The sequence below is a fragment of the Manacus candei genome, unplaced genomic scaffold (genome assembly GCF_025592945.1).
Source record: "Manacus candei isolate 608988 ecotype Guabito, Panama unplaced genomic scaffold, ASM2559294v1 h1tg000142l, whole genome shotgun sequence".
Lineage (NCBI taxonomy): Eukaryota > Metazoa > Chordata > Aves > Passeriformes > Pipridae > Manacus > Manacus candei.
Genome location: NW_026138190.1, coordinates 1,336,876 through 1,355,193, shown reverse-complemented (window position 1 = coordinate 1,355,193; position 18,318 = coordinate 1,336,876). Strand labels below are relative to the sequence as shown.

Sequence of the window (18,318 nt, the reverse complement as noted above, 5' to 3'; positions counted from 1 at the left end):
GTATTAATTTTGCCAAGTCCCTGAGACATCTGAACTGCAAGTGCTCAGTAGGTCTGTCTGAGCTTCCTAATGTGCTTTCAGCTACTGCTCTGCCTGTGGACAGCACCAGCATCACCTCTGCTAGACCCATCAGGACTAGTCTGAGCTGTCCTTTTTGCACCTGCAAACGGAATATGACCCCTACCAGTGCAGTCTGTGGTGCTGGGGAAGGAGCTGAGTCCCCTTAAATCAAATGCCATCATAAGGACACTTGGCTGTCTCCTTGAGGTTTCCTTCCAAGCTGTGAATTCCGCTCCAGGATGGAAACCTGTCCCTTAACATCTCCTTGTTATGTAAAACCCCTATATAGAAGCACAGTGATACTATGACAGTGAAAATGCTGTTGAGTAGGGACCCAGCACTGGAGCTGAAGGAAGATCTCCCAGCAAATCAAAAGGTTGTCTGTGTGTGACATAGGGAGTGTCTGTGGGATACGGCTTTGACTTTGTTTAGATAAATCCACGCTAACTGGCCTCTTATTGTCTTCTTCTCCTGTGCTGGAAACAAATACCCAGAGGCAGAAAATGTCCAACAGCAGCTCCATGGCCCAGTTCCTCCTCCTGGCATTGGCAGACAGGCGGGAGCTGCAGCTCCTGCACTTCTGGCTCTTCCTGGCCATCTCCCTGGCTGCCCTCCTGGCCAACGGCCTCATCCTCAGCGCCGTAGCCTGTGACCACCACCTGCACACCCCCATGGGCTTCTTCCTGCTCAACCTCTCCCTCACAGACCTGGGCTGCATCTGCACCACTGTCCCCAAAGCCATGCACAATTCCCTCCAGAACACCACAACCATCTCCTACAAGGGATGTGCTGCACAGGTTTTTCTCCTCATATTCTTTCTTAGAGCAGAGTTTCATCTCCTCACCACCATGTGCTACGACCGCTACGTTGCCATCTGCAAACCCCTGCACTACGGGACCCTCCTGGGCAGCAGAGCTTGTGCCCACATGGCAGCAGCTGCCTGGGCCACTGGCTTTCTCACTGCTCTGCTGCACACAGCCAGTACATTTTCCCTGCCCCTGTGCCAGGGCAATGCCCTGGGCCAGTTCTTCTGTGAACTCCCACAGATCCTCAAACTCTCCTGCTCACACTCAGGCTACCTCAGGGAACTTGGGCTCATCGGGGTTAGTGTTTGGTTTTGTTTTGGTTGTTTCATTTTCATTGTTTTCTCCTATGTGCAGATCTTCAGGGCTGTGCTGAGGATCCCCTCTCAGCAGGGACAGCACAAAGCCTTTTCCACGTGCCTCCCTCACCTGACCGTGCTCTCCCTGTTCCTCAGCACTGCCGCATTTGGCTACCTGAAACCCCCCTCCATCTCCTCCCCATCCCTGGATCTGGTGGTGTCTCTTCTGTACTCAGTGGTGCCTCCAGCACTGAACCCCCTCATCTACAGCCTCAGGAACCAGGAGCTCAAGGATGCCCTCAGGAAACTTATGGCTGGATTTAGAGGCAATAATAAAGTGTGTCTTTTCTTCTGCAGAACATTCCAAATGTAACTCATTGCAATCTAAGCCTTTTTTCTCCTATGTGTCCCTTTTATTGTCAATACATTTCCTTACTCTTTTTCTACTTTTATAGTGTTATCCACAAATCAATGGCATTGCTCATAGGATTTCTACATCAGTATCTACCATCCTTCTGTAATCTAAAGACTTTCAAAAGGCTTGTTCTCTGTACATTTATGTAGAATAAAGTTCCCTGCCCTGACCTGAGTGTCCACGATGCTTCCTCAGCCCTTCTCTGGAGCTGCAGGGGTAGTGCCTGTGAGCAGAGCTGGAGGGAAGAGACTCCCAGCACAGCAGCACAGCCAGGGACAAGGGCACTTGCTCCTTCCACATCTGCTCTTTCCATCTCCACACTGTCCTTCCCAGCCCTGCTGTGGGTGCAAGGCCTGAGTGCTCTGGCAGCTTGGGCACAGTCCTGCTGCGTGTCCGTGCTGGGATCACAGGCAGGGACAGGCCCTGGCACTGCTGGCACAGAGCTGGGCTCCAAACCAGCACCTCCATCAGTCAAGGGCATCTCCTGAGGGCAGGGCAGGAAGGATTCAGGCTCTCCCTCCACAGTCCCTGTCAGCAATGTGCTCCAGGAATGCCCTGGCAAAGCAAATGCCAGTGCCCAGCTGAGAGTGGGAGTGTGCAGGGTGGGGGCACACAGCAGTGTCCTGGCACAGCCAGAGCTCCTGGCACAGACCCGAGGGAGCAGCAGAGCAGGGGTTGGGCTGTGTCTTTGTTCCAGGGACAGCCTGGGAAGGTGCCCCAGGGCCACTGTCACAGAGCAGCCCCTGCCACCCCCATTCCCAGCCCTGGGCTCTCACCCCACCTGCAAGAGGTTGGTTGTCCCTCCATGGAGGGACATCAAGGGACCAGGTCAAAAATCCATGTTTGCTTTGTACTGAGGACACTTCAGTGTGTCTGCTCCATCCCTGCCCTGCCTTCTGGCTCGTCCCTTTCCCTGCCCAGCAGGAAAGCAGCCTGGCTGGGCAGCATTGCCCCTGGGCAGGCAGGAAGGGCTCTGCAGGCAGGAGTGGCACTGCCCTCCAGCAGAGGCACTTCTGCCCTTTCCCAAAGCACAGAGCACAGCTGGGCACTGGGATGCAGCCAGAGGTACCCACAGCTCCATGGGTCACCCTCTGAGCTGCCTGCACAGCTTCAGTGAGCACCAAACAGGTGCTCTCACTCACAGGACTCCAAGCAGGAGAGACAGGACACAAAGAGCTAAATATTTCAATAGAAAATTGAAAATCAGACCTCATCAGTGGAATCTCCCCTCATAAGATTGGGGTACGTCCCCAGACTTCAGAAAAATTTTTTTCTTCCTCTCTCTCAGGACCTGCTCCATGATTGTGGATGGGAACAGCCTCATCATGGGGCTGCTGGAGAAAAACTTGGAAACCTGCTACGGCTCCACCACCCTGAGTGACCCCTGACTGGGGACAGCACAGTCTCTGCTCCCAGCACTGTCACTGCCATTTCCTGCACCTTTGGCACATACAGAGTGTTTCCTGCTGTGGCCCCATCCCATGACCAGCACTGGGCTGTTTGCCATCCCTGCTCTCTGCAAGACCCATGGGCTGGAAGGGTTGTCTCCAGCAGAGCTGCACCCTGGCTCGGGGCATTTCTCTCATCTACAGTCACAATTTCCTGCTTCTCCCAGACATTGTTTACAACCCTGATGAACTGGGTCACTTCTTCTGTCACCTTGCTCCAGGGCTGCAACTCTCCTGCAGTGTCCTCATGACACTCCTGCTCTCTGCTTTCCAGGTTCCATTTTCAGATCCAGTCTTCCCCTCCTGTTCCCAGGGACATCCTGGGAGTGCTTCAGAGCTGCCATCCTGGGGCAGCTCCTGCCCAGCGTGGGCAGGCACAAGGTCTCTCCAGCTGCTCCTCTCCCCTCCCCAGTGCCACTGTTTTCTGCAGCCTCCTCATCCTTGCCCAGCACAGCCCTCCTGGCACAGTTGGACACAGCCCTTGTTCTACCCCCTCCTCAGGCACCTGCCCAACCCCCTCAGCTCCAGCCTGATGGCCACAAACCTTCAGGGCAGGGAGGCACTGGGGAAAATGCTCAGGACACCCATGGACTGCAGGGAGAGACCACTGGAGTGGTGGGTCTGTAGGGAGAAATCACTGCTGCCTCCCTTCTGAATCACCCTCAGGACCTGGACAAGCCTGGATTTTGTTTTGTTTCCATGAGGCCCTGCAGTGTCAAAATGACCCCTTGATTCCATGAGGCTGCACAGTGTCCCCAGGTTCCTTTGGCTCCAGAATGCCCTGTAGTGTCACGGTGGTCCCTTCAGTCCATGAGGTGTCCTCAGTGTCACAATGACCCCTTGATTCCATGAAGTTGCACAGTGTCCCTGGGTTCCATTTTTCCCCAAGTTTCCCCGGTGTCACAATGGCCCCTTGATTCCATAGGGTTCCCCACTGTCCCAAGGTCCATTTGGCTCCTAAAAGGTCCTGTAGTGTCACAGTGATCCCTTGATTTTATGAGGTTCCACTGTGTCCGAGGGTTTCCTTGTTTCCATGAGGCTCCTCAGTGACACAATGGACCCCTGGTTCCATGAAGTTCCAAAAGGTTTCAGAGTTCCCAAAAGAGCTGCCCCTACCATGGAAAGGAATCCACTGCTCTAATTCCAAGCTAGAAAAAGCCCAAACCCAGAACTCCAGACTCTTATTTGTACTCTAATGCCCACCCCATTCCGAAACCTGTATTACCAGTATGAAAAGCCAAACTTTAATCCTGACACAACCCAATAATCTCTTCCCCTAATCATGAACTGGACACTGCCAGCAGAACAACAAACCTCCCAAAGTTCTGCCTAATCCCCACCCTGAGCTCTAAACCCCAAGCCCTGACCATTCAGCACCCCCACAGCCCTTGGGAGCAGGGCAAGGACCTGCAGGGCCCAGAGCAGGCCCAGGGGGTTGGCAGAGGAATGGGAGGTGACCTGGATCTGCTCAGCTCTGCAGTGACCCCCAGGAGAAGGGCCTGGGCTCTGGCAGGGATGTCCTGTGGCACAGGGGCTCAGGATCCAAGGTAAGAAGGCCAAGTGCACATGGCAAGAGCCAGAGCTGGTGCAGAGCCATCAGGGAGGGTCTAGAAATGCTGCTGGGAGGGGGTGGGAAAGCAGGAGGGGTGTGTGCAGCCTGCAAGGCCAGAGCAGCAGCAGGGCCAGGGCAGGACAGCCTGCAGGAGAGATGGCCAAGGGCTCTGGCAGGGCTGCAAGGCCCAAAGGCACCCAGGCCTTTGTCCCCTTGCCTCTGGCAGCTGCCTCTGCCACTCAGGCCACCACAAGCAACTTTCCTGGCAGGTTCTGCCCTTGGGTTCTGCCTCGCCCCTCCCTCAGCAGCCTGGCAGGGGTTGCCCAGTTTTGGGCCTTTGTTGTTCCTCCCCCTCCCATCCCAGTGCCCCCCAAACAGCCCTGAGCCAGCCGGGAGGGACAGGATCTGCTGGGCCAGGGCCTGGGGCTCAGCCCTTGGCCTTTGTGCTCCACAAAACCAAGGCAGGCTTTGCTCAGCATTGCAGGGGCCTGCCCAGAGCCTTGGTCTGCCTGCACTCCTGGCCTCCAAGGAGCTGCTCCAAGGAGTCCCTGGGGAGGCTTTGGCAGTGCCTGCCCTCAGTGGGGCCCAGCAATGCTTCAAGGCACTTGCAGTTTGGCTTCTGACTTCTTCAGCAGCTGCTTCAATCTTCTCTCACTACCTCAGGATCATGGGCTGGGCTGCAAACACACCGTGGGGCTCATTAAATTCCAGAAATCCCTCATGACCTCTTTGTCTTCCTTTAATTGTCTTCAAGGCAATTTCAAAACAAGTCTTCAAAATTTGTACTTTTTTTTTTTTTTTAATTCAATGATGGATACTTTTTAGTTGAGAGGAGAGGTGATAGAGGTGTTCTCCAAGTGATCTTGATGCTGAGTGTCTCCTCAGGAGATCCACACTGACCCTGGATGATCAACCTTGCTCCTCAACCCCAACCTCACCAGTTCTGACATGGCCCATCTTGGATTGACAGCTGATGCAGCTCCAAACACACTGTGAGACCCATTAAAACACTGAAAAACAAATTATTTTAAAATACTGAAAAACAAATTATTTCCCTTCCTTTGATTGTCTTCAAGTCTTCAAGTCTTCAAGTCTTCTACAGCTAATTAGAGTTGTTTTGTAGTTTAGGTAAGGAGGAAGATTTTAAAGTTGAAATCACAAAAAATATATGTTTTTGATGAAAGGGAATTATTTAGACAATGCCTTGGCATGCAAGAGGGTCAGGGCACAAAGGATTTGGATGCAAAGACAAGGGGGCAAAAGACATTAGTAGCACTTAATCATTGATCAATTGTCCAGTTATCAAGTGGTTCAATAGCATTTGCTACAATTTTAAGAGTGATTGAATTAGAGATTCACAACAACATTCACCCCACAGTCAATTCACACCCACACCCAGGCAGAGATGTGTGCACACATCAAGAGCTGGGAGTGGAAAGGTCCTTCTCCCAAATTCTCCTGTTGTCAGGAAAACACTCCCCCAAATCCCTTTGTGTTTGCCACCAGACAAGGGTCCCAGCTGGAGGAGTGTTTGTGGAGGGGGATCAGAATTGTCCTGGGCATCAGCGCCGCTCTTTGCAGTGTTGCAAACTGGAGGGTTCCCGAGCTGGGAGAGGCTGCCAGAGGTGTCCCACTGAGAGGGAGGGGCTGGGGAGCTGCCAGGGCCTCCCTCAGCCCCGCTGGGTGTGGGCTCCCAAGGGGACTGGCTTTAGTTATCTGCTGAATTGCCATCCTGGGGTCAGGAATGACTGGAGTTTCCAAACTATTTGGGAATTGTATCCAAACTGTTCCATTTGGGTTACAATTCAGGCAGAGAATGTTCCAAGGTTTTCATGGGATGACTGATTATCCTGTATTCCCAAACTGTTCCACTCTGGATTGTTCCCACGTGTATCATCCAGGAGCACCTGGTCCAGTCCAGGGACACTTCCCCACACCCTGGTCCAGTCTGGACTATAAGACCCAGGTTTGAGCTACAAGCTCATGCAAGGGTTTTTACTTTGAAAAATATAAAAGGCACCAAAAATTTCTGCCCTCCAGATGTTTGAAAAAGGTCTTCAGTTCTTTTAATCCTTTGAAAGAGACCACAAGGGAGAAGACACTGCATACTTCTCAGGTGGTGAATAACATATTTTTACAAGCAAACTTCAGAAAATAAGGGAGCTTGGTAAAAGTTTAAAGGGCAACATTCAACCAGAATAGAGCATTCCCCAAAGCACTGACTGATCACAGGCCAACCCATCCCAGTCAGCTGGATGGTTTATTGACAATGTGTCCCGAGGGGCGGCACCTCCGATGCCACAGAAACCCCTCCCCTGGATTAGGAAACCTTTGGAATTCAGGAGGTGTTCCGGCGGAGCATGAAAATGAACAGCAACTTTCCCAAAGCCCAGGGCCAAGCAGAACAAAGCCAGGCCCATGAGTGTCAGAGCAAAGGTCCCCCATGGCTGTGTCCCTGTGGCCGCTGAGGCGGCAGCGCAGGCCCGAGGCGGTGCCGGGTCCCGGTGCAGCCGGGGCAGAGCGGCGGCTGCGCGAGCGGCAACCCCGGCGGTGAGTGCGGCAGCCCCGTGGGAGCGGCGGCTCCGGGCACAGACGCCGGCGGCAGCCGCTGTGGCGGCGGAGCAGCGACTCCGAGGCGCTGCAGGAGCGCCGGCTCCGCTCGCAGGCGCCGGCAGTGTTGGGAAGCCGGTCCCGGGCGGCTGCGGGGCAGCGCAGGCCAAAAGCGGCAGCGGCGGCAGCCTCGTGGCAGCGGCGGCTCCGGGCAGACACGGCCCCGCTCCAGCGCTGCCGCCTCAGCGGCGCTCAGGGGACGGCGCGGCGGCTCCGGGGGCAGGGCCGGGGACTCCCTCTCGGGGCAGCCCCGGGCACCAAAGAGGACCAGGGCCCGCCGTGTTCTCAGCTCGCTTCTCTGCAGTTCTCACGGCAGCTGAGCACAGCAGGGGATGGGGAAATTGAGCTCAGCCACAACAGGAGCTCCTGGAACCGAGTGGCCACTGGGACACTGCAGGGCCTGCTGGAATCCAGGGGCCGGTGGGACACTGGGGAGCCTCTTGGAGCCAAGGGAACCCCGGGATAATTTGGAACATCGTGGAATCAAGGAGCCATTGTGACACTGCAGGGCCTGAAGGAACCAAAGGATCCAAGAGACACTCTGGAACCTCAAGGAATCCTTGTGCCACTGTGACACTGAGAGGCCCCATGGAACTAAAGGAACCCTGAGAGTTTTTTCAACCTCATGGAATCAAGAGGCCATTTCTGGCAGGATGCTCTGCTCAGATAATACCTAAAAAATGGTCAGAGAATGCAAACAATTCAAGCTCTCTGTGTTGAGTTATTGCTGGTGTCAAGGTGCTGTTTTTAATGTTGAATTATGCTAAACCCAAAATGCTTCATGAAACTTCAAACTCATATCCTGCTTTTTGAAGCAGGATTTGACAGAGAAGCTGCTCCCTGGCCTGCAAATATGTCCAGCAGTAAAACCCTTGATAACTATAAAAGCCCCGTTCAACTTTCCTGTGGCAGATTCTTCCCCAGACTTCCTTGAAGTGTGTGGAGCTTCTGCCATGAAGCAGGGACAGCTCTTCATGGTCACTGCCCAGGGGTTAAGTGAAAGAGAGAGAACTACCCCCTGTCGTTGTGGGGTGAGTTACCTCAATCTCTGCTTCAGGATTGTTTCTTTTTTGCTGGTTTTGATCCAATTGCTTTAATAGAATGACTTTGATAGACTGCACTGTCCTATCTTACACTATACTACCAGGAGGATTTTGCTTTTATACTGTGCAGTAAATAATTCTCTTTAAGTTCTTTTGTCTGTTCATTTGTCTGATCAATTGTCTGTTCATTTGTCATAATAAATAATTCATTTTCTAGAAATATTTCTGATTTGCCATCACTAAAACCTGCAGGACAAAGTGATTGAATCACACCTCTATAATTCCTTCAATTGAACCCAAAATCTGACCCTGAGATTGGATCCAGCCACAACCAGGCTCCTCTCTGAGAAGGAATTTAGAAAGCAAGGGGGTCATTTCTGCCCCTCGTAGCTCAACGAGACGGCTTCTGCATCAACTTTGTCTGAGCCTTCCACCCCCCCAGCCCCAAGCTGTGACACAGGGGCATGTCTTGTCCATCAGTGCAAACATGGACTCCTGAGCTGGTCATTTGCTGTCCCTCCTTGGAGGGAAGAACAAGCCCAATGGCCTGTGGTGAGAGGCCAGTGGTGGGAGCGGCGCTGGCTGTGCCAGGGCACTGCTGGGTGCCCCCACCCTGAGCACTCCCCCCCTTGTGCTGGTCACTGCTGTTTTCCTCTGCAGGGTGTTGTGTTGGGCACATCCTGGAGAGCAAAGTGGAAAGCAGATGGAAGCTTTGAGGCCCTGGCCTGAGGAGATGCCCCTGCAGGATGGCAGTGCTGCTGCAGAGGTCAGCTCTGTGCCAGCAGTGCCCGTGGCTGTCCCTGCCTGCAGTCCCTGGACAGTCCTGCAGCAGGACTGGCACCGACTGCCAGAGCACTGAGGCCTCCAACAACACAGGGCTCTGCAGGACAGTGTGGAAGGGAAGGGAGAGGAGGCCAGGCAGGAGAAGGGCTGCTGCTCCCTGGCAGTGCTGCTCTGCTGGGACTCTTTTCTGGCCCAGCTGTGCACAGAGGCACCGACCCTGCAGCTGCAGAGAAGTCAGAGAGGAAAGATGTCAGGCAAACAAGTCAATGCAGAGTTCTTCATGTGGTTTAAGCACACAGTGAGTACAATTCCCAATTTGTACAGCCTGTGGGCCAGGCTAGAAAGGCAAATATTGAATTGAAAATGGTGTTTATATATATATACAGGTTTTTATATATATCTTTATATATATCTTTATATATATAAAGATTTTTTGGTGTGAAAAAATTCTCACAAAAATAATACCCCTACCATGAGCAAAAAATAGAGAAGATATGGTGGGCCTTTAATGAAGTACATAACAAGACTGGCCTTTAATGAGGTACATAACATGTAGAAGAAGGAGAGTTTATTGCTTCTGAAAAACACCCAGTTATGAGTTTCCTCAGGGCATCCTTGAGCTCCTGGTTCCTCAGGCTGTAGATGAGGGGGTTCAGTGATGGAGACACCACTGAGTACAGAACTGACACAATAAGATCTAGGGATGGGGAGGAGATGGAGGGGGGCTTCAGGTGGGAAAACATGATAGTGCTGAGGAACAGAGAGAGCACAGCCAGGTGAGGGAGGCACGTGGAAAAGGCTTTGTGCCGTCCCTGCTGAGAGGGGATCCTCAGCACAGCCCTGAAGATCTGAACATAAGAAAAAACAATGAAAACAAAAGAACCAAGTGCTAAAAAGGCACTAACCACAATAAACCCAAGTTCCCTGAGGTATCCTGAGTGTGAGCAGGAGAGCTTGAGGATGGGGGGGAGTTCACAGAAGAACTGGCCCAGGGCATTGCCCTGGCACAGGTGCAGGGAAAATGTACTGACTGTGTGCAGCAGAGCATTGAGAAAGCCAGTGGCCCAGGCAGCTGCTGCCATGTGGGCACAAGCTCTGCTGCCCAGGAGGGTCCCGTAGTGCAGGGGTTTGCAGATGGCAACGTAGCGGTCGTAGCACATGGTGGTGAGGAGGGAAAACTCTGCTCCAAGGAAGAAGAAAAAGAAAAAGAGCTGTGCAGCACATCCTGTGTAGGAGATGGTTGTGGTGTCCCAGAGGGAATTGTGCATGGCTTTGGGGACAGTGGTGCAGATGCAGCCCAGGTCTGTGAGGGAGAGGTTGAGCAGGAAGAAGCCCATGGGGGTGTGCAGGTGGTGGTCACAGGCTACGGCGCTGAGGATGAGGCCGTTGGCCAGGAGGGCAGCCAGGGAGATGGCCAGGAAGAGCCAGAAGTGCAGGAGCTGCAGCTCCCGCCTGTCTGCCAATGCCAGGAGGAGGAACTGGGCCATGGAGCTGCTGTTGGACATTTGCTGGTTCCCAGCACAGGGACACTGTTCAGAAACATGAAAGGACAGGGAGAAGTTAAGACAGACTCCTCTAAGCAAAGCCACTTTATTTCTCATAGAAATCCCCAAACTGAAAGGCTTTTCCTTTCCCTCTCTGTGCTGGTTGAGGGTGCTGTGAGGAACAGGAGCTCTGCCCATGTGCTGCCAAGGGTTCACTTTTCCCCTTCTCCAGTGGGGACATGGAGCTGCTCTACCACAGCACCAAACCCTCCCAAGGGATGTCAGGCATCATGCACCTTGAATGGAAAAGTTCAGTCTCCACTCTCAAGATGTGAAAAAGGTTTGGCATGTCCTTTAAATAATGTTGTCTGTGTTTATTATTTTCTATGGTTGCATCTGGTACCTGTTCTTTTTAGGAGTACAAATCCTCATTTTTATGATGCAAAATGTAAGGAGACTTTAAACAAGAGAGGACAAACAGCTCAGCTCTCTGTAGCTCAGTGCAGAGCCAGGAGAGCTGCAGTGTCCCTCTGTCTGTTCCCATCTGCCCTGTGCTTTCCCTCGTGCTGCCTGAACCTAACTTCACATGCAAATTAATTTTTAATAAACCCAAATACCTACAGTCTGATGAGTGCAAGGCAGCACTGTTTAAAAGGGCAGCTTTATTAAATCTTCTCTGTTCCAGCCCAGCAATGCAGCATTGCCCAGGGGAATCTCTGGCTGTGCAGGCTCTGATGGCAACATCAGAGCAACCCTGAGGGGACTGGAAAAGGTACCCAGAGCTACATGTAAGGCACAGGTGTGAAGATTTCTGATACTGCCTGGTCTCTTCTCCTCCAAGAGGAATAGATTTGCAGTTTCAGTGCCTCCTCCTGAACTGTGAGATTAAGTTTTAGGACCAATTTCCCCGCCAGAAAACACATATTTGAAGATGGAAAGAACAGGATCCTTCACTTTCAGGTATCCCATGACTTGCTGTGCTTTCTAAAACTACCCTGAAAAATGTTCTGTACAACCTGGAGCTCTGAGCAGCCCTCACAACCTGCAGCCTACTCTAAACAGGTGAAGAGCCCTTCCCTGCCCTCCCAGGGGTTGCTCCTTGCCCACAGCCCTTGTGCCCCAGCCCTGGGAGCAGCCCTGGCCGGCTGAGAGCTGCCCCTGGCAGGCAGCAGAGTCCCTGCCCAGCACAGCCCCTGCTCCCCCATCCCATCAGCTGGGGCTGGGCCAGCTTTAGGAGATGCCTCCAGGAGCTGCCCCTGCACTGCCCTGCAGCCACAGACTCACCATGTGCAGCCCTGCCAAGGTTCCTCCTGCAGGGAGCTCTCAGCCATCCTGCCAGTGCTGAGCCCCTTGAAGCTCTGTCTGTGCCCTGCTGGTGTCCCTGAGCTGGCCTGGCAGTGCCCTCAGCCCTGCTGGGCTGTGCAGAAAAGCAGCTCCTGGGCAGAGCTGTCTCTTTGAAGCTCTTCTTGCTTGCCAGGAGCTCCCTGTGTGCCAGGAGCCCAGCCCAGCTCAGCAGCACAGCAACAGCCCCAGGCATTTCATGACCCTCAGGGGGGTTTGATGTTGTTTACATGAGACTCAGTCCCTGAGAGGAAGTTCAAACAACTTCTCAAGAACTCAAAATGAGTTTGAAACACTAAAGTTTCTTGTAGTGCTAATGAGTCTCACTGAGGGACACAACTGAGAACGTGTGCCCAGGTTCCAGTTAGAGCAGAAAACTGCAGACAGTGATGCCAAGGATGGACAAGCAAGGGAAAGGTGGCTCTGATGCTGAAGAAACCTTGACTTGTTTCCTTAATCCACCAGGACAAACCGTGACCCCCAGCCCCCGCAGAAGGTGGCTCTGGCAGGGCCTTTCAGCTTCTCCCCCTCCCTGTCTCCTCTCCAGCCCAGGCTGTCCTACGGTGTCCATGCCCTGCCCCTTTCCCTGCAGGCTGTCTTCATCCCCCCGGCTGCCCCACCTGGCTGGCACCTTCCTGCACTGACATCTCTGCGTCCTCCCTGGCTCTTCCTGCACACACAAAGCCTTGGCCTCATCCACACTCCTCCTGGCTGACGTGTGGCAGTGTTCTCCATGGAGTGAAATTCCTTTTTCCTCATGTCCACTTGGGACCTCCCCAGCTGCACTTGGCATTAATTCTTTCTTTCTCATGTTCTTTTCTGCTCTGACAGAAGGATCCACCATCTCTAAATCCTCCCTTCAAGCCCTCTCAGGGCTGTCCTGTGCTGTCCTCAGTCTCCACACCAGTGAGGCCACAGCTCCTTAACCCCTCTCTAGTTGTCAAGTGCTTGAGACCTTTCAAGCCCATCTTGGGAGATCTCTGGGCACTCAAAGATGTTTTTGCAGATGCAAATGTCATGCTCATAGTCTAAGGAAATCACAGGGATACTTTTTACCAAGACCTGTAGTGGCAGAACATTGGGCAGTGACCTTGAACTGAAAGAGAAGAGTTTTGTATTGGATAATAGGAGGAAAGATTTAACAATCAGGGTGGCAAGAACTGGAAGAGGTTTCCAGAGAAGTGGATGTCCCAACCCTGGATTTGTCCAAGGTCAGGGAGAGTGAGTAACCCCAATTAGTAAAAGATGTTACTCCCACGTCCAGGGACTTGGACCAGATGAACTTTCATCTCCATTCCAAGCCAAATCATTCTGGGATTCTTTTGAGTCTAAAGTCCCCAACTTCTCCTACAAAGAATTTCCATTTTTATGGACCTTAATTGCCATGTTTATGGAGAAACCCTTCTAAGCCCATAAGGTAAAAATTAATTCCAAGGAAGTTCCAAGTTATCTGTATGAAACTGTAACCAAGTGGGTCAATGGCAGAACCTCTCAGGGTGACCTTGCAGCTGAGGATGGAGGATTCGACCTCAGGCTCTGAGACTCATGATGGGCAGCCAGAAAGGGGATTTGGGGACTGGGCAAGACTTGTCATGGGATGTCTAGCAAAGAACCAAAGTAAGGGTAGAATCCCAGTGGTCACTGGAGGAACCAACATGAGAAAACAGAGAGCAAAGAGCTGGTCATGTCAAAAAAGCTCGTCATGTCAAACAGGAGGCTGGTCAAGACATGTCCTTGGCTGTGCCCTGCAAGTGATCCCCACAGCCTGTCCCCTTTTCTTAAGAACTCCATTGCCAAGAAGTTTCTGTGGGGAGGGACCTCTCTGCTCCTGGCACAGACTGTGGCCCAAGTTCCAGCCACTGCAGCAGGAGCCACAAATAGTCAGGTCTTGTGTTCTTTGGGGGGCCAGACTCTGCCCAGACTGGGGGGTGTGTGTTGGAAGCACAAAAGAGTGAAGCAAATGCAAAGCTAAACACCCAATGTAGGCTGACTTTGTCCCTAAGTGGGGGATGAGAATTGGACCCAACATGTGCAGGGACAGATGGAGGGGTTTGTCCCCCTGGCCCTGCCCAGAAGGGACACCTTTCAGGAAGGGTTGTGGCCTTGGCTGTGCTGAGGGTTGCCCCGGGCAATGCAGCTTGGGATTGCAGTGGCACTGTCAGGGCTCTGCAGAGCTCCTGGCAGTTCCTGCATTTGTCCCCAGCAATGCCAGAGACCTGCAGGGGTTGCAGTCAATCCCTTGTGCTCTTTGGGACCCCGACTGGCTCTGCTGAATGTCAGCAGGCCTGGAGTTCCCAGACTGTTCCTGCATCCAGGGTCGGGCCTGCAGTGACGTTTGTGCAGCATTCAATTGGGGCAGTGGCAGGATGGCCATGGATCCATTCCTGCACAAACACAATGGGGCTCCATCCCAGGCAGGGATAGAATGGGCCCACAAATGTTGGAAGGATAAGAACCAGGGAGTTTTGGCACTGTGGAACTCCATGGAACCAAAGGAACCCTGGGACATGGTGGAACCTCCTGGAATCAAGGGGACATTGTGACCCTGCAGCACCTCATGGAACCAAAGGGAGTCTGGGACGTGGCAGGGCCTGATGGAAACAAAGGAACCTCCTGGGAACAAAGGGACCCTGGACACTGCCAAAAGTCAGGGAGACAAGGGAACCCCAGGACACTGTGGAATCTCCTGGAATCCAGGGGCCATTGGAATACACTGGGGCCTCCTGGAACCAAAGGGAACATGGGACACTGTGGAACCTCATGGAATCAAAAGGACCCCAGGACTTTGTGGAACATCAGGGAATCAGTGGGCCAGTGTGAGATCCCAGAACCTTTTGGAACCAAAGGGAACCAATGGGGCATTACAGAATCTCAAGGAATCAAGGGTCCATTGTGACCTTGTGGAACCTCACAGAATCCAGGGACCATTCAGATTCTGCAAGGCCTTCTGGAGTCAAAGGGACCATTGTGACACTGGGGAACCTCATGGAATCAAGGGTCCATTGTGACACTGGGGAAAATGATGGAATCATTGGACCATTGTCACACTACAGGGCCTTATGGAGCCCAAGAATGCTGGGAAACAGTGCAACCTCATGGAATCAAGGAGCCATTGTTGCACTGCTGAGCCTCAAGGAACAAGGGATCCAATCTTTGCCTCAGATTTTGTCAACAAATTAAATTTAAGGAATTACAGAAGTGGGATTGAACCACTTTTGTCCCACTGGTTTTATTAATTGGCAAAATGAGAATATTTATATGAAATGAATCCCTTATTCTAAGAAATGATCAGACAAAAGACCTTAATCAGAATTATTTACTACACAAAACAAAGGCTAAACCCACTACTAGTACAGTACTATAGTGCACTACATTGAAGCAATTATTAAAACAATTATATTAATGCTAGCCAAAACTAATAATTATTACATAGAGATCTGTTGTAACTCACCCAGACCAACGGTCCTGGGGAGATTACTTTTGTTCAGCCTTGAGGAGTGTCCTTGGAGGGCCTCGCCACCCAAGAAGGAAGGGATCTCCACACATCTACCCCAAGAAGGGCTGTGTTAGAAGAACCTGCCTGGATGAAAAGGGACTGGACTTCTCTGGTAGGAAGGGATTGACTGCTCCTCACAAATGGACAGGCCAGTGAGCAGCTTCTCTGTCCCATCCAAGTTCCAAAAGCAGGACGTGTGTTTGGAGTTGGGTGAACCAGGCTGGTTTGAGCATCATTCTACACCAAAACCATTCCCAGGGTGCCACCGGTAACTGGCAGATCTCACAGACAGCTTGCAGGAGAGCTGGCACTGTTGGCATTGTCTGATGGCATTTTAGGCCTTCTCAGGGCAGGCCCTCCTGCCACCCGGGTCGAGAGGTTGGCTGTGAAAGTCCATCCTGGAGATGCACAGGGAGCCAAGAGTTGGGCTCCTGAGTGACATCCAACAATGGACAGGGGGATGGCACTGACCAGATGAAAGTGTCTCAGGTAGAGCTGGACTGGCAACACAAGGTGAATTATTCCTGGCTCGCTGGGCCCAGGACACCTCAGGGCCTCAGGGAAGAGGTGCAACATCCAGCTGGGCTTGGGATCCAGGGCTGCATTTAACCATGGGCACCAACTGCCAGGTTCTCCAGAACTGGGAAACATGTGCTGCCATCAAAGAGGCCAAGAGGGTAAAGCCCCTGTGGGGTGGGGGATGATGGCTGAGATAGAGATGTGGGCAGGCCTGGCAGATTGATCCCAGCACACTCCCCAAACCCACCAAGGCAAGTTCTACGTGCTGACAATGGTGGACACAACCCCTGGATGGCAGGAGACACCCCCTGTGCCTCCCACCACTGCCCAGAACACCATCCTGGGCCTGGAAAAGCAAGTCCTGGGGAGACACGGCCCTCCAGAAACACTGGGGTTGGACAGCAGGACTCTTTTCCAAAACAACCTTGTGCACACCTGGACCAGAGAGCTCGGCATGGAGTGGATGGATCATATTCCCTGTCAGGCACCAGCCTCTGGGAAAGTTGAATGGTAGAGTGGACTGTTCAAAACCACCTTGACAGCAATGGGCAGTGGGACCTTCAAACCTTGGGATGTGCATTTAGCAAAAGCCAACTAGTTAGTTAATCCTGTAAGCTCAAGAGAGAAAACTCCAGGCCAATTCAGTGTCTAAGGTCAGCTCAAAAGAGCAGGTCCTTTAATCAGGCCCACAGGCCCAGGGGAACACACACGACGCGCCCTCCCAGGCAATGGTTCTACAGTTTTAGAAGATGGTCCATCCAATACCAGAACTCTCCACACCCCGGTTCTGCCCAATTCTGCCCCCTGACACACCCCTTGGGGAATTGGGTTTGGAGTCTTTGGGACCCCTTCTTCCTCATCTTTATCTTCTTCACAGCACGGACAGTCCTTGGAGCGCCTCCAAAGTTCTGGGCTTGAAGGTTGCTTTGTCTCTTGTGGGATCTTGTTGTCCAGGCCTAGGGTGTGATGTTGTTCAATAGAGGTGTTTTTCTACAATTCTACCTTGAAAAGAAGTCTAAACACACTAAAGGAATTTAGAAAGTTTGATATCAAATGGGGTCATAGGGTTGGGTCTGTGTAAACTACTCTGCTAAATGGTGGCATATAATACAGCTACATTAACATCGACATTTACCACACAACTACTTTTAAAATAATAAAAAAAAAAATCCTAAAAGCTTTAAGGCATCACACAAAGCTAGTTAGTTAACTCTACCAGTTGAACAGGTCCTGCCCAAAAAAGAACCTCCACGTACCATTGAAGGGGATAAAATCCCTGTGGTCCATATGAGGAATATGCTGGGGAGGACAGTTTGGATTAGTCCTGCCTTAAGCAAAGGCAAAGCCACCCTTGGGATTGTTTCTGCTCAAGGACTTGGGTGCCCTTGGTGGATGATGCAGAGGGATGGGGAAACACTCTGTGGACCTCCAGGGCATTTGATTTTTGGGTCAGAACAGTCCGTGATGTTGAATTGTAGAATATTGTTTGCTGAATGATGCTCCCACTGTGTACCAGAACTCCCATGAACAATGAGGTCTTTCCTTATGTACAGTTTTTTTATTTTCTATGCTTTTGATGTTTTCTTTAAAAAAAATGTCTTGTTTCCATTCCCTCCTTCTACAGTAGCCCCCATCTTTTGTGTCCCAGAGACTTAGTCTAACTGGCGAGTCTCATATTGGATTTGAATGACACAAATGAACCTGCAATAACCTTTTGTGTGAGATTCCTTTCCTGAGCAGGGCAGGACTGATGAGGAAATGAGAACAGGTTTCTGGCTGCCCCAGCTTAGGGACTGGCCCTGTGCCTGGAGGTGGAAGAGCTCTGGAGGACCACAAGGGCTGAGGTTTCTTACTGGTCTGGGAGGATGGGATGGCAGGGAGGGGCTGCAGAGCTCTCAGGATCTCAGGCAGAGTAGAGCAGGGCACACTGAGATCCTCCTTTCCCTTTTGCCAAGCACGTTCCCCCCAGCTGGGGCTGAGTCCTCTCAGAGCTCCAGCTCTGCTGTGCCCAGAGGGGCTGGGGCTGTGGTGCCACTGCCCAGAGCAGCCTGCCCTGGGCAAGGCTGTGGGGCCAGAGCCGCCTGGGCTGTGCTGGGGAGAGGCCCTTGGGGGTGGAGAGAGCTCAGGGCAGGTGGGAGAGCTTGGAGGGAGCTGGGCTGGGCTGGAAAGGAGCTGGCAGAGAAAGCCCTGGGTGTGTCTGTGACCCTGTGTGAGCGTGCAGGGGGAGGACTCAGCCCAGGGGGGTTGTGGTGCAGAGCCAGGGCCTGTGGAAGGCATTGAAAACATGCAAGAGGAGGCTGCTCTGTGCCCTTGGTGGCATGAACAGACAAGGGATTGCTGGGCATGACCTGGGCTGTGCAGGGGCACTGTGGGAAAGGCAAAGCTCCCCTGCAGTTGGGGCTGCAGGAAAAGTCCAGAGCCCAAAGAGCCTCAAGGGACACCAAGGCTGCAGGAGGGAAATGCAG

General features: G+C 52.4%; 3 protein-coding genes and 1 pseudogene across 3 annotated transcripts in view; 1 reads left to right on the top strand and 3 right to left on the bottom strand.

Moving 5' to 3' along the window:
* Positions 1-10,607, bottom strand: part of LOC127462843 (olfactory receptor 14J1-like) — a 107,441-nt gene extending 96,834 nt beyond the window's left edge. Inside the window, exon 1 of the mRNA XM_051771772.1 lies at positions 9,398-10,607. Coding sequence (XP_051627732.1) covers positions 9,547-10,518 — 972 coding nt within the window. The 5' untranslated portion in view covers positions 10,519-10,607 and the 3' untranslated portion in view covers positions 9,398-9,546. The remainder of the gene's footprint in view (positions 1-9,397) is intronic.
* The window catches only part of LOC127462841 (zinc finger protein 239-like), a 300,460-nt gene that overhangs the window by 188,928 nt on the left and 93,214 nt on the right, over positions 1-18,318 (bottom strand). The window lies entirely within an intron of this gene.
* The window catches only part of LOC127462836 (zinc finger protein OZF-like), a 201,213-nt pseudogene that overhangs the window by 90,215 nt on the left and 92,680 nt on the right, over positions 1-18,318 (bottom strand).
* LOC127462890 (olfactory receptor 14A16-like) lies at positions 564-2,965 on the top strand. Its single transcript, XM_051771823.1, has 2 exons — positions 564-1,531; positions 2,866-2,965. Exons 1-2 carry the CDS (start codon positions 564-566, stop codon positions 2,963-2,965), a joined length of 1,068 nt encoding a protein of 355 aa, XP_051627783.1.